At 36.8% G+C, this 19,403-nt stretch overlaps 1 protein-coding gene across 1 annotated transcript in view; it reads right to left on the bottom strand.

Moving 5' to 3' along the window:
* The window catches only part of LOC132109419 (1-phosphatidylinositol 4,5-bisphosphate phosphodiesterase beta-3-like), a 157,456-nt gene that overhangs the window by 19,078 nt on the left and 118,975 nt on the right, over window positions 1-19,403 (bottom strand). Inside the window, exons 3-25 of the mRNA XM_059515474.1 lie at window positions 12,554-12,622; window positions 12,318-12,458; window positions 11,991-12,070; window positions 10,939-10,992; window positions 10,730-10,802; window positions 10,047-10,147; window positions 9,438-9,604; window positions 9,206-9,352; window positions 8,975-9,132; window positions 8,531-8,613; window positions 8,362-8,446; window positions 7,628-7,775; window positions 5,975-6,076; window positions 5,739-5,818; window positions 5,557-5,653; window positions 5,278-5,362; window positions 4,540-4,664; window positions 4,263-4,417; window positions 2,432-2,593; window positions 2,206-2,305; window positions 2,019-2,123; window positions 1,641-1,735; window positions 884-1,016 (exon numbers count right to left, since the gene is read on the bottom strand). Of these exons, the coding sequence (XP_059371457.1) occupies window positions 884-1,016; window positions 1,641-1,735; window positions 2,019-2,123; window positions 2,206-2,305; window positions 2,432-2,593; window positions 4,263-4,417; window positions 4,540-4,664; window positions 5,278-5,362; window positions 5,557-5,653; window positions 5,739-5,818; window positions 5,975-6,076; window positions 7,628-7,775; window positions 8,362-8,446; window positions 8,531-8,613; window positions 8,975-9,132; window positions 9,206-9,352; window positions 9,438-9,604; window positions 10,047-10,147; window positions 10,730-10,802; window positions 10,939-10,992; window positions 11,991-12,070; window positions 12,318-12,458; window positions 12,554-12,622 (2,545 nt within the window). The remainder of the gene's footprint in view (window positions 1-883; window positions 1,017-1,640; window positions 1,736-2,018; window positions 2,124-2,205; window positions 2,306-2,431; window positions 2,594-4,262; window positions 4,418-4,539; window positions 4,665-5,277; window positions 5,363-5,556; window positions 5,654-5,738; window positions 5,819-5,974; window positions 6,077-7,627; window positions 7,776-8,361; window positions 8,447-8,530; window positions 8,614-8,974; window positions 9,133-9,205; window positions 9,353-9,437; window positions 9,605-10,046; window positions 10,148-10,729; window positions 10,803-10,938; window positions 10,993-11,990; window positions 12,071-12,317; window positions 12,459-12,553; window positions 12,623-19,403) is intronic.

The following is a 19,403-nucleotide window of genomic DNA, read 5'->3' as shown; positions in this document are numbered from 1 at the left end:
TGTGTGTGTGTGTGTGTGTGTGTAGGGGGGGGGGGTGTATTCTTAATGTGTATTTAGAAATTTTCACAAGAATTCACTATCATTTAGTAATAGTTTGCCTTAACTGTAAAAGTCTGTTTTGAATGACTAAAAAAACATTTTCATGAACTAAACATTGTGTGCCAAAAACATACATTTTATAAAGAACATAGTTTAAAGAGCAGCAGGACAGGGTAAAAAAAAAAAAATTGTCAACACTGATTTTTTTTCTGTAAACGTAAGGGACTCTGTTATGATTTTATTACAGCTAATGTTCTTGCTGATAAATCAAACTGACTTGTGAAATATAAACCATAAATAATTCTAGAGATCCAAATACTCCAAACAACATGACATCTAAATTTAAAAGGGAATTCCCTATAAAGGCAATTTCTAAAAGCTTATAAATTGTTGTCCACTCGTTAACAATGCTACTCCTTCGAAGAGATAATCAAACATCTTCTGCTATGCTTTGTTCCTATAGTCGAGAGTGGCATGAAATGGTTTGGCTGTGAACTTGCAGAATGATGCATGGATACAGAAAGGACACAGATGAACCATGCACTGCGCATTAGTGCATGTTGTCACTCCAAATGTCTTTACCAAAACAGATGATCCATGTGCTTTGTTAACCATTGTTTATCACAACACAAATGCATATGGTTGTTTTTTATTTGTTGTGATATTTTGATTTTAATTATTTATTTAGTTTTTTTTTTTAACAGAGAAACATTACAACCCCTAGTAGACATTAGCAGAGAAATGGAATGACTGTAACATTATGGCCGAATGAACACATGCACGAAGAGAGAACAACAGAGGAAGACAGCAGGAAAAAGTTACTGTTTCAGAGGTTAGGCCGAACCTGGTGCAGGAGGGTTCAGGACCTCGGTGAGCACAGAAGGAAGTACTGGAGATGGCAGAGGGCAGATAGGGTCTCCAGAGGTCATTGAGCCAGGGTCCAAATTGTCTACTTCCTCTTGTTTCACAGGTTCACCCTGCAGACACACGCGCACACACACACACACACACACACACACACACACACACACGCACACACAGTTTGTTTTCACTGAATGGCTGAAATATCTGCAAGATGTTAGTTCAAGTGGACATCTCATTCAAAACGAAAATTCATAATTTTCCCTATCCATCTTTTTATTCCAAAGTCATGTTCTTTCTTCCATGGAAGAGAAAAGGAGAAAGTTTGAATAATATATTTGACACTCTTCGTGTTTTTATAACAAATGGGAACTTTCTAGATTTCAAATGATTCAGTTATAAATAAAAATGAGTCAAAAGAATGATTTTTGAGTTTGCTATTTCTCTCATGAAGGAATACTTGGATGTCAGGATCTTCACTGAGCAACAAATATTTTTTGTCTGTTTCTCACACAAAAATAAAAGTTTGGAACAACAGAAAGGTAAGCAAATTAAGACTTTTTCATTTCACAGAGTTGGTTGCAAGTTCAGTTAGGAGATCACTAAAGTGGATTGATTGGTTGCAGAAATTCAAATTTGACGACAGTCACTGTTACCAGAAGTTTATATAGGCTTCTGTCATGCATTTGCATCCAAGTCGATGCTGCCTCAAACACACATAAAAAACAGGCGTGACTGACCTCAGTGGGATCCTCCATAAGTGCTAATAGCTGCCTTTCTCTCTGGGCTAGCAGAGAGAGATGTTTGATGGGGTTTGTCAGAGCCTCTGCATACTCTACACAAAAACAAGAGGAAGACAGAGGGGAAACAGTAAGACTCCGCTAAAAAGGTTCAGGATGAGTGGTAAAGAGAGGAAAGATCAGGGCTTTTAAATGAAAGACTGTTGGTTTGAATCATACTCTGGGTGACCTATGAGCCATCTTTTTATTTAAATATGTATATGCAAACATTTGCATTTGCACAGCCATATTGTTCACCAGCTGTTAATATTACGTCCATGTAGCAGATTACAAACACATTTTTATGGAATTCATAGTCCCACAGATCTATCTCCTTACCTTGGTGCTCGTTGGGAATGTAGTCTTGTGCCTCAGTGTACACAAGCAGGGATGACAGCATAAGCGGTTGGTTCAGCTCATTCTTCAGACAGATGTAGTGATATCCTACCACACAAACACACACATATATAGTAGATGTGAGTAGATATTCAGCACAGTATGAGACTAACAGGTATTGGGCACAAACCTGGGCGCAGTGCTGATACTGGCAAGACACGATGTCCAATAAACTTCCCGTTTTCTTCATACACTGCTACTCGCAGAGATGCTAGGGTGGGCAACACCACCTAGAATGACAGAAATTAACAGCATTTCATCTAATAAAAAAATACAGATTAGTATAGTATTATATTCACAGTTTTATGCATGACAGAACTGCAGTTTTAGGACAAACTATTCCCATCTTTTTTTACCTTGTTGAACACAAAGGTTTCATCATCCCAGACTGGGTCCAGAGAGTTGTTGTTAGATGTTTTTGTTCGATATTTCCTTTTAGTGTCTGCAGGAAGTCCAAACATGTCCACCTCCACATAAACACCAACCTTCTTATCGTTCAGAAACTGACCTGAGATGATCTGTGTATGCAAGGGAAAATTGAGCCAAAAGTTTTGAGAATTACATAAATATTAGTTTTCAAAAAGTTTGCTGCTAAACTGCTTTTAGATCTTTGTTTCAGTTGTTTCTGTGATGTACTGAAATATAATTACAAGCACTTCATATGTTTCAAAGGCTTTTATCGACAATTACATGACATTTATGCAAACAGTCAGTATTTGCAGTGTTGGCCCTTCTTTTTCAGTACCTCTGCAATTCGGCTGGGCATGCTCTCAATTAACTTCTGGGCCAAATCCTGACTGATAGCCACCCATTCTTTCATAATCACTTCTTGGAGTTTGTCAGAATTAGTGGGTTTTTGTTTGTCCACCCGCCTCTTGAGGATTGACCACAAGTTCTCAATGGGATTAAGATCTGGGGAGTTTCCAGGCCATGGACCCAAAATTTCAACATTCTGGTCCCCGAGCCACTTAGTTATCACTTTTGCCTTATGGCACGGTACTCCATCGTGCTGGAAAATGCGTTGTTCTTCACCAAACTGTTGTTGGATTGTTGGAAGAAGTTGCTGTTGGAGGGTGTTTTGGTACCATTCTTTATTCATGGCTGTGTTTTTGGTCAGAATTGTGAGTGAGCCCACTCCCTTGGATGAGAAGCAACCCCACACATGAATGGTGTCAGGATGCTTTACTGTTGGCATGACACAGGACTGATGGTAGCGCTCACCTTTTCTTCTCCGGACAAGCCTTTTTCCAGATGTCCCAAACAATCGGAAAGGGGCTTCATCGGAGAATATGACTTTGCCCCAGTCCTCAGCAGTCCATTCACTATACTTTCTGCAGAAGATCAATCTGTCCCTGATGTTTTTTTTGGAGAGAAGTGGCTTCTTTGCTGCCCTTCTTGACACCAGGCCATCTTCCAAAAGTCTTCATCCTCACTTGTGCGTGCAGATGCGCTCACACCTGCCTGCTGCCATTCCTGAGCAAGCTCTGCACTGGTGGCACTCCGATCCCGCAGCTGAATCCTCTTTAGGATCTTGGCGCTTGCTGGACTTTCTTGGACGCCCTGAAGCCTTCTTTACAAGAATTGAACCTCTTTCCTTGAAGTTCTTGATGATCCTATAAATTGTTGATTTAGGTGCCATCTTAGTAGCCACAATATCCTTGCCTGTGAAGCCATTTTTATGCAATGCAATGATGGCTGCACGCGTTTCTTTGCAGGTCACCATGGTTAACAATGGAAGAGCAATGATTTCAAGCATCACCCTCTTTTTAACATGTCAAGTCTGCCATTCTAACCCAATCAGCCGGAAATAATGATCTCCAGCCTTGTGCTCGTCAACATTCTCGTTCAACATTCAGTTAACAAGACTATTACTGAAATGATCTCAGCAGGTCCTTTAATGACAGCAATGAAATGCAGTGGAAAGGTTTTTTGGGGATTAAGTTAATTTTCATGGCAAAGAAGGACTATGCAATTCATCTGATCACTCTTCATAACATTCTGGAGTATATGCAAATTGCTATTATAAAAACTTAAGCAGCAACTTTTCCAATTTCCAATATTTATGTCATTCTCAAAACTTTTGGCCACGACTGTATGCTTGTATATATGACTACATTTAAAATTACAAAGTAAAATAACTGACTATTACTAAATCTTTACACAGCATGCTACATGTGCACAAAATACCTTGATTTTAACTGTGTTGGCTACGATGCCATCCACAATGTCCATAGTAAAGGGGTCAAAGTGTTTGTCCGTGCGTCTCATGAACTCTGGCTTCAGCAAATAACCACAGTGGCCGTTATATTCAAACACCCCCATGTTCAGCTGCATCGGCAAGTCTGAAACAGAAAAGTATTCAGCTTATTTTAAGATTTTAAGACTACTATAACATATATAAATGTAGAAAAACAACTAGACAGAACGAAGAAGGCAATAACAGAGTGCTGTTTGCATATCTAACCGAGAGTTTGGAAGTTAAGTGCCACCATTTGGCAACCCACGTTCCAGAAGAGTTGTGGCATATAGTTGCTAGAGTCCACACGCGTCCCTTTGGGGTAGATGCGACTCAGCTGCTTTTTATTGTATCTGAACACAGACATTTTGCTTAGGAAAAACTAGGTTACTTGAATATAAAAGCACAAACATGTACACATCGAATATATATAACTAAATCTATTGCTGTCTTCTGATCCGTATATTACCCATCCTAAGTAGTATTCAAAATTAGAATAAAGAACGTTTAAATGAGAATCCCAAATGTATCTGGATGGTCTTCAGATCAAAACTACACCTAAAATTACAAAACAAAAAAAACACTCCATGTATGCGTGCATGTATCTGCCCTTCAAATTTCCACTAGAAATTGTTGCACAGCGCAAATAAATGAACCAAATTGTGGGTCTATATATGAGGACCTTAAATGTGACAAGATTATTGACAAGCTTGTTTATAGTAACATGATACACAAAAGTATGCAAAAAGACAATAAATAAAAAAAATACACTAATATATATAAAAAAATACATAATTATGACATTGTAGTATGTCCCAAAAGTTGCCAGCTCCTCTGCTACACATTCAAATGTACATTTTCTTCACTAAAAGAGTACATATTTTTAGGAGATAATATAAGTAGGTAAAGTGGGATGCAGCACATTACAGCAGTCGTTATCCGCAGACTGAGGCTGGGAAAGGATACTCAACAAACTCCATGGGAGAGTTCTTCAATGTGTCCATGCCTTTGGTCTCCACAAAGGATGACATCTCAAAATACTTATTCCTCTCTGAAAAGAGAGAGATATCAATGTTAAATTCTGTATTCTAAGCTAAACGTGATAGACTATCATGTCTAAATGATGATTTTATAAAATGGACACATGATTCTGTCCTGGCTTCTAATTGGTTAACACAGTATTGGTTTCAGCCATAGAACACACAGCATAGTAATGGCTATGATGTTGAAGGTATCATTACTCACTGGATGACGCTTCAAAGGATTTGAATTTGACAGGTTCTATGTAGTTGACCAACGTAGACATCTCCTCTGTAGCGTTCACCTCACTGTACGCAGTACCCTGAAATAGAGAGATATGCCAAGGTTGCAAATAGAAAGAGAGACAGAGAGAAGAATAGTGAACAGGACAGATTGACAGTAGTTACCTCATCAGTGTTGTTGTGTTTCTTTGGATCTGGAATGGGCTCCTCTTCCTCCTCTTCATCAGTCTCCCCATCTCCCCGATCTAGAAATTAATATAAAAAAAAAATACACACACAGAGACAGAAAATTTTATATACACCATAAATGAATTGAACATGAACATCCATACTGGTGCCTAAGTTACACCATTCTTCATCCTGATTGGTTGAGACCTCATGTCAACTAGGCACAAACCCACCAATAGACTTGTGGATATCAAGATCTTTGGCCATCCTCTCTCCAAACTTCTCGCCCCCATTGGACATGAGCTGGCCAACCTCCCCATCAGACAACGGACAATCTAAACACAAATCTCATAATGAATGGATTTGAATGTGAAATGAAATTGGAAAAAGAAAATTGTATGATGTGTATATGAAATTGCGTATAACAGAATGGGCCAGAATTGTTTCAAGACCACAAAAAGAGTTAAAACTACAACTAAAAAAAGCTAATGAAAGAGTTCAAATTGTTGCAAAGTTTTAAATGTCATCATTCACAAACAAGAAAAAAGTCATAAAGGTTTGGCATGACATGAAGAGGAGTAAGCGATGACACTTGGTTCATGAGCTAACTCTCTAATCTTGCAGATATGAGAGAGATGTGCAATAAAATGGCCCACGAGAATTATGTTAAAATTACATTAAATGTTATTCTTTGTCATAAAAGATCAGATGTGAAATGGTTGTTGAAGACTGTGTAATACTAGAAAAGACAAAAATGTGCACATTAAAGTGTCTTATTTTTTTTTCACCGCTCAGGGAGTGAGCTTGCTGTCAGACTAATTCAGCTTGATGCGTCATGGGTTTGTGACTGAAAACATGGGTTTTAAACTCGTAAAAAAAAATAATAATAAATAAATAAATAAATAATTTAAAAAAAGGCTGATAGTAACACTTGTTTCTGGGACAGAATTATTTCTGGGATGGTGTTGGCGCAGTGGATAAGACACATGCCTTTGGTGTGAGAGACCTAAGTTCGACTCCACTGTGAGACACCAATGTGTCTCTGAGCAAGACACTTAAACCCTATTTACTCCAGAGGCGTGTGACCTCTGACATATATAGCAATTGTAAGTCGCTTTGGATAAAAGCATCAGCTAAATGAATAAATTTAAATGTAAAAGCAGGAAAACAATGCTGAATGCTGATGGATGAAACACTGACGTGCACTCTAAAAGACCGTTCACAAAGATGTTTTTGCATCTTTATACTGCTTTTCACTATTCAAGTTAAAACAAGTTAACATTATGTTATGACATGGATTTGTTAAAAATTATTTCAGCATGTTCCTTGAGCTACAATAATAATAATAATAATAATAATAATAATAATTTTTATATATATATTTGCAAAAATGATTATTTTCAACTCTCATTCTCTCCCTCTCATCTGAGATGAGCCACAAATGTTTGGTGTAGACAGGAGTCAGGCATTAAGTGATTGAACATTAATGGATAGGGTCAATGGTGTGATGATGTAAAACTATTTGTTCACATCCATCTCCATGTGATGTTACAAATCCCACAACACCCAAATTAGATTTTTTTTTACGCATGATACAATAAATAAAATAAATATATTGTGTACTGGAGAGGGTTTTAATTAAAAGATCAAAGAAAAATAGATTTTTCATGTAATAGTCCCTTTTTTACAAAAAAATGCATCTCTAGACCAATTTTTCATTGTAATATCTGTCCTATGTCTCTCTTTTTATAGCCCTAACGTGATTGAACCCCATCTTGACACAAGCTACTACAGTATACATACATATTTTTTTAATTGAATTGCCGACCATTTTAATCACAGTCATGCCAGAGTGGATCAGGCTAGAGTTTGGTGTGTGTACACACCATTCAAAGGTGAGGACTGTTCGTCTGTCCCGTCCTTGCGTCGGATGCTCCCACCGTTAGAGGCCCTGGGCTGATGTTTCTTCTTGTTCTTGATCAAGATCTTCCCCATGAGTTCCTGGGGGCTTGGCAGTTGCTGACCAGGAACCAGCTGTAAAAACAAGATTGTAAAACATAAAAATCTAATCTTAAACTACAAATATAAAAATGAAATCACTGCCAAATCACTGTATTCTGTAGTCAAATAGTTTTGTAATGACCAAAACCGTATAATTAACAACTCTCCCAGACAGTCAATGTCCTACACAGCTGTTATATCACTACATTGGTCTCTTTCTTTCGACTATAATGCAATGATTTCAGGTCAAAAGAACTTTAATTTTTTATTTTATCTGGCAAGTAGCCACGTAATAAGTGGGACACAAACTCTGACAGATGATACAAGACCCCTGTCATTTTTATTGGGGCCCTGATTACCCTACATTTATTCTGTGATAATGGCCAAATTACTGTACACCATCCTTAACTATGAGTAAAGTTTAGCATTACAAACTTTGATGCTGGCTTTAAAAACTTGCATTGAAAGTTTAAAATGATTTTAAAACCTTTTAAATTTTAAGGTGATAGAGAGGCAGATAGATGGATTTCGTTTAGAAAAAAACAATTAGACTAAGATTTTGTTTTAGCATTTTTGACAGTTGGAGTTTAATCAGCAGTGCTTTTTGGGAAGAACTCACCGGATATTTCTCCAGGGCTTCAATGAGCAGCGCGTCCCCAAACATAGTGCGACAGTACTCTGCCATTTTAGCCTGCTGCTTTGCCCTAAAAGACCAGATAATAATCAAGATGAAAAAAACAACAACCAAACAAACAAGAAATACGCATTATCCACACATTTATACTTACGAGTCCACATGATTTTCAAAGGAGAGGATGAGAGGGTAGGGAGATGTCTTGAACGCACTTTCAGCGATGGCCTCTATTACTTCCTAAAAACGCAAAGATTAAACATTAACACACAATATCTCATTGCAGTTCAGTGTGCGCAGTTTATGTGATCAGCTTGCATTTGACAGTAAAGGTGCTGTCACATTAACAACATTTTGCAGGCAAAAAAGTTCCTTTGTCTATTGTCCATAGTGTAGCGATGTATGAAGCACAGCTCACCAGAAGTCACTTTCAAACCAAGCAGCTTTCTGTAGGTCAACTTGAACCCATTGCAAAATCTATGAGGAAATCTTCCTTTCTAGATCGCAAGGATTCATACTGAAATTGCTGTATTTCGCCAATGAAAATCTGCAGAACAATGGTAAATGTGCAATGGACACTGTGATGGGACCATAAACACACCTTGAATGAAATCTCTGTTGTCATGGTAAAACCGTGTGTGATGATTGGCTCTTCCTCAGGTGGGCGGCCCTTCCAGCAGTCAAGCTCTATACAGCGGCATCCTGTCAGCAACACCTGGCGGTACATCTCTACTGATGACAGGCCCGTCAACTGACCCACTGAAGGGGGAAAGCACAGATATCTACGTGTATGCATTTATTACCATATTTGTGTCTCTAAGAGTAAGTGTACCTGTGAGGTATGTGTTGTGTGAAGAATTGATGAAATAGTGGGACAGGGGTTGGTTCATATCATCAATAATGTCCAACCTCTCAGGAGGAACCACAGAGTTCTCCTCCCCACCAAGATACTTTGCGAAGCACATCAGGGAGATCTGATCTGCTTACACATGGACATGTGAAACAAGCCATCATCAGTCTCACCATCACCATGTCTAAATGTGTGTAAGAGTGTGCATTTGTACCTCTCTCCAGCTGGCTGGTGTTGGTCTCATATCTCTCCATGAGCTGGTGAACCTGATCTCGCTTGAGCGGTGGGTAAAGAACCTCATTTAATCGAGAATCTCTCTGTTTGCGATTTATAAAGTCCATCAACTGATCCAGAGACAGGAAGGGCTTCCCTTTGGAGCCACTGCATACACATACAGTAAAGAATTAAACATGTCAAAAACACTATGCACAGCATCTTTACATAGTTGTTAAAACAAAGTAACCCCAAAACATATTTGGACACTTAGTAAATGTATAAATATCATCAGAAAATCTATTGGTGGCATTTAACTTTTCTGGACCATTTTTACACAGACATTATTTAATTGTTGCTATACATTTTTTAATTATTTTTGAATAGCATATATATTGTTTTGAAATTTACAAACCTAACAAACTTTTTTTTGAAATGATTGCATGAAAAGTGTGTTTGGCGCTATTTTTCTATAATATAAATGCTATTTGATTGATATATGAATAACAGGATAGCATTCATACATTTATTAATGTTGCCAAGTATCCAAATATATTTTGAGGGCTGCTGAATCTATCTTTGTCATTGCTGTTGGACTCTGTTCACTCACAGTTCCACGAAGATACGCTCCACTTCTGGTCTGGGACTTAGTTTGTTGAGAAAGTTCTGGAACATTTCCCAGGTAAAGTCATCTGGCTTTATAGCCTCAGCCTGATGGATAAATGAATGAATTAATTAAAAGGAAAACATGAATCCTTAACCTGTAATATTTCCATGACAGCAAAAGTAATCTTAAAACTAAAAGTTTTAGTGAATTTGGGTCTGCAGTCTATTTTAACAAGGGAATATTTGGAAATAAATAAAGACTCTGATGTACTACAGGCAAATATGTTCACAATGTTATGAAAATAAAATGCAGAAATGAGTCCAGAACATGGCTGAAGTTCAACCAGCAGGGGGAGGTGTAAGACAGTAAACAGAGTGTCATGTGGCCATGTGCTGATCTAAGACCAGCTCCTCTATGTCCAAAGTGAACCATAAAAGGACTGGTCGCAGATCACCATGGAGTGGCAAAGAAAAAAAAAAAAAGTGAAGACAGACAAAACAAGAGATTGGACTATAGAGATAATCGGAGAAATCGAGTGTGGGTTATTTGAAAAACAAAGCATTTCTATTAAATAACAAAAGAAAAAGACAAAAACAATCATGTCTCATGGAAGCACAGCAGACAGTTAAGGATAAAACTGAATGGTTAAACATGTAATAACTGGTGATTGGTGCATTACTGATTACCCTGTTATTGACCAGACCGCAGTGCTCCAGTGCCATCTCCACACGTTTCTTATCTGAGAACATTTTCAGGATGCTGAGAGAAGTAAAAGTGAAAGACAAAGAAAAGAAGTGAAAGGAATGATGAAAGAAGAAGTGGCAAATTAGTAATGAAAGCCCTGAAGAACTTGAAACACAGCTATGTTTGAGTAAGACAGCCTGTGTTTACTCACTTCTTCACTGGGATTCTCCCATCCTGATTTAGCTGCAGCTTAAGCTTGGTATAACTATGAAAAAACACACACACAGACACACACAGACACACACACACACACACACACACACACACACACACACACACAAAGACAGTAAGAGACAGATGACTGTATCACGCTTGTTTTGTGATCTTTCATCTTTCACTCATTAGAATATAATGATTATTTGCACTTTTAATTTTAACACAGTCTTAATGTGAATAAAACTACAGACTTTTAGAACAACAATCACCTGACATCTGCATTGCCTCAGTCTGAGGCAAAGACTATGACAATAAGGCGTATGTTATTTTGGTTGGTATGGAGCGTACCCAAAATCTTTTAACATGGATAGCTCACCCAAAATTGAAAACTATGTCACCTACCAAGTCTTTATGACTTTCTTTCTTCCATGACTTTCTACCAGAGCTTTCAATTTCATTTCTGGGTGAACTAACATGACCATCGATTACAAAAAAAATAATAATAATAAAATACTGAACTGAAAGTTACACATGAAAACTGAAATTTGAAAAAAAAAATGTTGAAAATTACATTTTGTCAAATACAGTTGAGGCTTGAGTTGAGAAAATTCAAGTCAAAGTGAAATAGTGAGGTCACATAATAAAGCAGAATTGCGAACAAAAAAACAGAGGGGTCACATAAGTCACAATTATGAGAAATAAATCTGCAACAAGTCTTACTTGAAGAAATGAGGTTGCAATTTTGATATATAAAGTGACAACAGTAAGACAAAGTCACAGAGAAAAGGAAAAGCAGTAGCATTTGAAAATTATAAAATAGCAATATGAGATTAAAAAAAAGTCACATTTTGAGATTTCGTCACAATTGTGAGAAATTAAGTTGCATTGTGAGATGTTACATTTTCAAATACATCAATTAAAATAATTTATTACAAGCAACTGTGCGATATAAAGTTCACTTAAGTGGACTGAGACTTTTGTGTATTATTGCTACACTAACATATGGTACTTGAACATCAGTTTCAGACATACACACAGAGTACTCACGCTTTCAATAAGAAGGTATTCCGGGAAGCATTCTGGGATAGTATGTTTGTGGCCAGTTTAAACAGCTCATCAGTCCACTCCTGGAAACCCAATCATAAAACACAATAAATGTGTATAAATGAACTCATACATTTATTATGTAAATATGATAATCCTATAAATCAATCAAATGTCACATTTGTTAAGATTTTAAAGAGAGGGAAGAAAAATATGAAATGAGAGTCATCTAATATAGTTCATTCAGAGTGTACACTTGCAAAGGTAGAAAGCGAAAAAGCAGGACACATGGACATGGTATCTAGGTGATGGGCCAGTAGTCGTGGTTACCTTGCAATAGCCATCCTGTACAGCTTGGAAGTTGAGGAAGGAGATGTTGACCAGGTCGTTGCCGTAGACTATAGTTAGCAGCTTTAATTCTGAGTTGCAATCTCCTTTGTTCAATCCCAACGTCTCACGTAAACGTTGGTCCTACAAACACAGGCAAACCTTAACACCTACATGCACCTTTCCAAACATAACCTTCAAACTGACTCTTTCCAACACAGGCACACATAAAAACAGACCTTTGGCATCCTGGCAAACCTCCCTGTCCTGGTGTCCCTGATTTGACTAATGTCCAGGACTTCCACTTCCTATAAGAAAAAAGAGAGAGATAAATACAAAGACATGAATAAATAATAATAAATATTCTTGTAAATATTCTTGTGGTTCTCAACCAGAGAACTTGGGCCCAATAGTGGGCTTCAAAATTACTTAAAATGATTTGGACAGAACAAGCATTAAATAAGCTAAACAATTAAAGCCAAGTAGATAAATCACCCCAACAATAAACCCCAGTAACGAGCAATAATAAAAGTTTTGTCATTTACTTTCATTTCCTCATTCATTCATTTATTCAATCATTCAGTAAATCTGAATTAATGTCAGTGGAGACAGGCATACATCATACATTTAAAATCAAAGGTTTTGTGGTTTATTATCTCAAATCCAATGCCAAAATGTTATATACTCTACAGCGTACTTATAAATGTTGACACTGTCTCATGGCAGACATAAAAAAATATATAATAAATAAATAAAAAAACTTTATTTCTCCTGGGAAAAATACTGACGACTCATTCAGCATTGCACAGATTTCTGTCCAATCAGATTATCATGAAAGTGATAATGCCCCTCCCTCCTAAACCACCTGTCACCAATTAGGAAGTAGCCAATCATGGCTCTAAGCTGCCCTGTGCATTATTTACAACTTACAGGAAGAGTATGTCTTGTCTGTTTCAGGAAAATATGTCAGGACATAATAGAAAACTGTGCTCTTGAAGTGATTTCATGGGGTCTTTAAGGGGCTGTTTACACCTGGCCACTTCATGCGTTTTCTCAGATCGGATAGCTATCTGATTTATCAAAACGGTTCCATTTACACCTGGTCACATGAATGTGTTTTTGCGAAACGGATTTAAATCCGATCTTCAATTCCCGCGCTATATGCAGATTTAATGGAGTGCACGTCACCGAAAGCAACAGATATGAGCTGCATTTTATTGATCATCAGCTAAAATTTCAAAATCAAAGACCGCAATAAGAGAGAGCGGCAACAGCACTGGTAAGATCATTTCGTTTCTCTACTATTAATGATGATGATTAAGAGTTCGCGACTTTCACTTTGATTTGCGATAGTTTGCACGTTGGTTTAATGAATATATGCTCAGCTTCTCATCTGGTGGTGCGTGTTCCAGTAGCGTCATCATATCTGGCTATAACATTACATATAGCCTATAACACGCCCTCACACGTTTATTTTTTTAGCATTTTGGGGATGAGTACAATTTACATATGTGGTTTTAAAAACCAGATGCATTTACACTTGTCTAGTTTTGTCTGGAATGCGGCCCAGACCACCTCCTGAAGTGGTTTGAGCGATCGGAATCAAATCCTTCTCAAATGCGTTTCGGAGGGCATTTACACCTGGTCTTTTCACGATCGGATAGCTATCCGATCTGAGAAAACGCATGAAGTGGCCAGGTGTAAACGGCCCCTAAGAGTAATCGGGAATTAAATAACACTGAACAGTTTCAGAGAATCCCTGACACATCACACAAACACAAACAATGACAATGTAAAGGATATTGTCACTGAAGTGTAGAAGCAATCATAAATCATGAGTGAACTTTAACTTTATGACTTTATGACAGATTCACATCTCAGATAAACATCTCTAAATTCTGCTTCATGTGTTCTGGAAGGAGAGTCAAACAGGATCCTGGGCTCATAAAGAGAATAGCTGAGAAAATTAGCTGGAGCAGTGGTTGGATAACTGTGCTTGTAAACTTCAACAATAAACAAAACAGATCAGGACTGTAAATACTTGCTCTATAGCCGAGGGCTTCGTTCCTTTCTCTCTCGTTCTTTATCATCTTTCACATTCCTGTACTCCTGTCCCACTCCAACCATGTTGTGTGACATTGTGGATGAAGTTGCTGAGTTGAACGTTCCCCAGAATGTTCACAAGGTCATGGGTTACTGGTCGAAGTCTGCTAAGGACTGGTTCCAGTCCAAACAGGCCCAGCAGGATGGATCAACACACACACAAACAAATAAACAAACACACTCTTGTATTTTCTCCCTGCAAGTATTGACTCACCATTACTGGCTCCTTGAAGCGATACTGGGACAACTTATTTATGTGATGATAATTCATTTTCAGATACTGGGAATTTTCTGAGCCAGATATGTCTCCGTCTATACATGTACATGTACTTTAACACAATATTGAGTAACTACAAACCAATATCAAATCTTCCTTTTATAGACAAGATTATTGAAAAGGTTGTTTTTAATCAGCTGAACTACTACTTGAACTCAAATGGATACATGGAGAATTTTCAATCTGGTTTACGACTGCATCACAGCACAGAGACAGCACTCATAAAGATAATAAATTATATTCGCATAAATTCTGATTCTGGCAAAATATCAGTGCTGGTACTACTAGATCTCAGTGCTGCGTTTGACAAGATTGGTCATAACATACTACTAGAGAGACTGGAAAACTGGGTTGGGCTTTCTTGGGATGGTAATCAAATGGTTCAGGTCATACTTAGAAGGGAGAGGTTATTATGTGAGTATAGGAGAGCATAAGTCGAAGTGGACGTCCATGTAATACAAAGTCCCACAAGGATCAATTCTTGCACCATCTTGTTTAGCCTGTATACGCTCCCACTAAGTCAAATAATGAGAAAGAACCAAACTGCCTATCACAGCTAAGCAGATGACACCCAAATTTACCTAGCCTTATTTCCAAATGACTACAGCCCCGTTGACTCCTTCTGCCAATACATTGATGAAATAAAGATGGATGTGCCAAAACTTTCTTTAGTTAAACAAGGAGAAAACTGAAGTCACTGCATTTGGAAACAAAGATTAAGATTAAGAAGATTTTCAAGGTGAATGCATACCTTCACTCTAGGGGTCTAACAACTAAAAATCAAGTAAAGAATCTTGGTGTGATTTTGGAGTCAGACCTTAGTTTCAGTAGTCATGTCAAAGCAGTAACTAAATCAACATACTTTCATCTCAAAAACATTTCAAGAATTAGATGGTTTTTTTCCAGTCAAGACTTGGAGAAACTTGTTCATGCCTTTATCACCAGCAGGGTGGACTATTGTAATGGTCTCCTAACCAGCCTTCCCAAGAAGACCATTAGACAGCTGAAGCTCATCCAGAATGCTGCTGCCAGGATTCTGACTAGAATCAGAAAATCTGAGCATATCAACCACTCCACATGTCCTTACACTGGCTTCCAGTTACATTTATGACTGATTTTAAAGTACTTATTTACAAATCACTCAGTGGCCTAGGACCTAAACACATTGCAGATGCTCACTGAATATAACAGACCACTCAGATCATTAGGATCGAGTCAGTGCACACAAAACAAAGGCAATCTGCTTTTATTTATGCCGCCCGCAGTTGGAATCAGCTTCCAGAAGAGATTAGATGTGCCAAAACATTAGCCACATATAAATCCAGACTCAAAACTCATTTGTTTAGCTGTGCATTTAGTGAATGAGCACTTTGCTACGTCCAAAATGATTCCACTGTATTTTGCGTACAATATTTTTCTATTGTTAACTGTTTCCATTTATTTTAAACCAATTTTAGATTAAAAGTTTTTCATTTCTTGTTTTATTGTTGTGACTATTTTTTATGATTTTTTAAATTCCTTTTATGTGAGGCACTTTGAATTATCATTGTGTATACAATGTGCTATATAAATAAACTTGCCTTGGCTTATAACAGAATGCTCTTAAAGCACACACACACGCATATATATATAAACACACACACACACACATATATATAATTGTGGTGGGGGAAGCGTGGTTTAGCGAAGTCTGCAACGGGAGAGCGAGTGAAGAGGCAAGCGGCGGTAAGTGGTTCAGGTGAGGAACAAGTAACACCTGGGTCTCGTTGCAGTGATTGGCGTGGGGAACCGGCATTTAAGCAGCGCGACAGCCAGCGAAGGACGAGACAGACGGGGACTCGTGAGCTTGGGAAGCTGGTGAGCTGGAAAGGACCCAAGACTGCAGAATCAAAGCAAAGAAGTGCTTCGTGAAGTGCGCGCACCTGCCGCGTTTGTTTTATGTTTATTTATCAGTGTTAAATAAAGTCTCACGAGCCCCGTACGCCGACTCCGGTCTCCTTCCTCGATAGCAGTCAGAACCATACCACAATAATACCTTAATTATTTTAATTATAATTACAAAAATAACAAAATTAAATAAATTAATTTAAATTAATTTAAATTAATTTAACAATTAATTTAAAGCTCATTCAAATTTATCTGGTATATGGACATGAAAATAAAACAAAAGCAGAAAAGCTTTTAGCCCTTTTAGCTTTTAGCATACCAAAACAAAATCCTAAAAAGTTCACATTCAATAAACACCATGATATAAACAATGAAAAAAGAAGAAGAAAAAAAAATGATCCAAACAAACACAAAGCTATATTTACCACAGTACAACTGTAATGTAACACTGATTATCTCAACAGGTTGCATTCAACTAACCGCTACAAGCTCAGACTTGTGAAATGTCTTTCTGAAAATCAAGCAAGCATTTCTGAACAAGGGTATATGCAAGTGTGCTGCTTGTTTCTAGCATACATACATTCTGTAATTCATACAAAATTACTCGCCATGGGACAACATATTGAGTATTGTGGTATAGAAATAATTTTTGGGACAAGAGTGTCACTGTGGCACCAAGTATCACAATACTTATTTACTTGATATTTTAATGGTTTTATTTTGTTTTGTTTTGACAGACTGCCTGATTCTGTGTAATTACTATTCATGGACATTTTTGTCTCTTTCAATAGTGACAAGCCGGAGTACTAACCAACTACCTTGCAGTTAACCTTATGTTTGTCACAAGGTTATGATAGTTTTGCAGTTTATTTTAATATCGTTTTCAATTTTGTTTTAAATTTCAGTTTAGTTAGTTTTATCAATGGTTTTGTTAGTTTTAGTTTATTTTTTGTTTTACAAACACATTTCTATAAAGTTTTTATTTTACTTTATTTCATTTTAGTTTCCGTTTTAGTAATTATATTATATTATTTTATTAGTAATTATAGTTTAGCAGAGCAAACAGAACACTTCCGGTGAAGACCAAAGCAAGACATTTTAATTTCATTTGGAATGCATTAAGAATTAAGTATTGACCATCAGCTGCTTAAAATGCACAACATCGCTGTATGCTGCTTGAAAGAGCGCATGCGCTCTGATGTAAACAAGCACGCATGAGAAGCACATGGAGTTACACATGAGAGACACGCTGAATGAAAGAACATTCACTCTCTGACAGTAGATGGCACTAAATGCAGCCCTTTCTCTGCAGCCTAACTTTACATTATGGCTTCATTAGTTAACATAAACTGCCAATGAAAAAAAATTTCTGAACATTCATTAATCTTAGGTATTCCTATATTTAATAACACATTGTTAAAATTGAAAGTTGTAACTGTGTTATTTAATGAGCTAACATGAAATAAGACTTTTTTAACAAAGATTAATAACTTCTATAGAAAATGTAGCTATTGCTCATTGTTTAGCTGTGCATTTATTGAATGAGCACTATGCGATGTCCGAACTGATTACACTATATTTTATGTATTGCACTGTATTTTATGTAAAATCATTTTCTATTTTTAAACTGTCTTAAATTAATTTTCATTTTCAAGTCCTTAAATTGCGTGTTTTATTTTTGTGATTATTTTTCTTCATGACTTTTTTTTTTTTACTTTCTTTTTGATTTACCATTGTGTATGAAATGTGCTATATAAATAAACTTGCCTTGCCTTGCCTTGAATGTTAATGCATTAACTAATGTTAACTAATGAGGTATTATTTAAAGTGATACCTATTGGTTTTTATAGTTCTTTTGCACTTTAATGTGTAAAACATTTAACTTTTGTATATTTTCTGTATTGCTTTTATTGTTTTAAATGTTTAGTTATTTTTGTTATAAGAAAAAAAGTTATTTAACCTGTTATACTGTATTATGACCACTTTTTTAGAACAAAATTTAAATACCGTGATAATACCGTATACCGTGATTAAAGCATAATCAATTAACCGCAACAGGAAAATTTGATACCGGCATATCCCTAGTGTGTTGTCCTTGTATTCTCTACATTGTGTTGAAATGTCTCTCCACATGGATGATAATATTATTAGTAATGTTTTGTAAAAAAACAAAGATAATTACAGCACATTTCAGCCTGTCAACCTTCGTGAAAATATGACATCTCAAATAGTAGGCTACAATAAAGTTTTTTTTTTGTGCTTGACGGACTTGTTTTGCTGTTGCACCCACGTCTCGCACAAGAAACTAAAAATGCAGCGCTCAAGTTTAAAGTTCAACTTCTGTCTCATAAATTGTGTTGTTTTCCATTTCACTGCCACAGACACATCCTTTATGATCAGACGCTTAGGACTAACAATGTTAGCGATGTGTTCAAGGTTACGGTCCTTCATTGAGCGGTTAATCGTCTCAGCAACTTCACGCACGAACAGGCATTTCTCTAAACAGCCACAGGCCAGATTTTCCGCCACAGTAAAGAGCTTATTAATAACCAAAACCTTTATTGATTTTTGCTAATTAATATTTTATTTAGGGCTGGACGATTATGGCCTAAAATCAAAATCTCGATTAATTGAACATTTTACTTCGATTATGATTAATGAACGATTATTTTGTTTCTGTTTTGTTGTTTTTTTTGCCCTCATAGTTCACTGAAAAAGTTTGGACTGTGAATTTGATTGACTAGAGTGATCTGACATCATAGCTCACTATCAGCAGTTATTTTATCTATTTTCGTAAAATTTCTTACTAGGGTTGGGTATCA

The sequence above is a fragment of the Carassius carassius genome, chromosome 2 (assembly GCF_963082965.1).
Source record: "Carassius carassius chromosome 2, fCarCar2.1, whole genome shotgun sequence".
NCBI lineage: Eukaryota > Metazoa > Chordata > Actinopteri > Cypriniformes > Cyprinidae > Carassius > Carassius carassius.
Note: the sequence above shows the minus strand (reverse complement) of the source record. Positions and strands in the feature narration are given on the sequence as shown.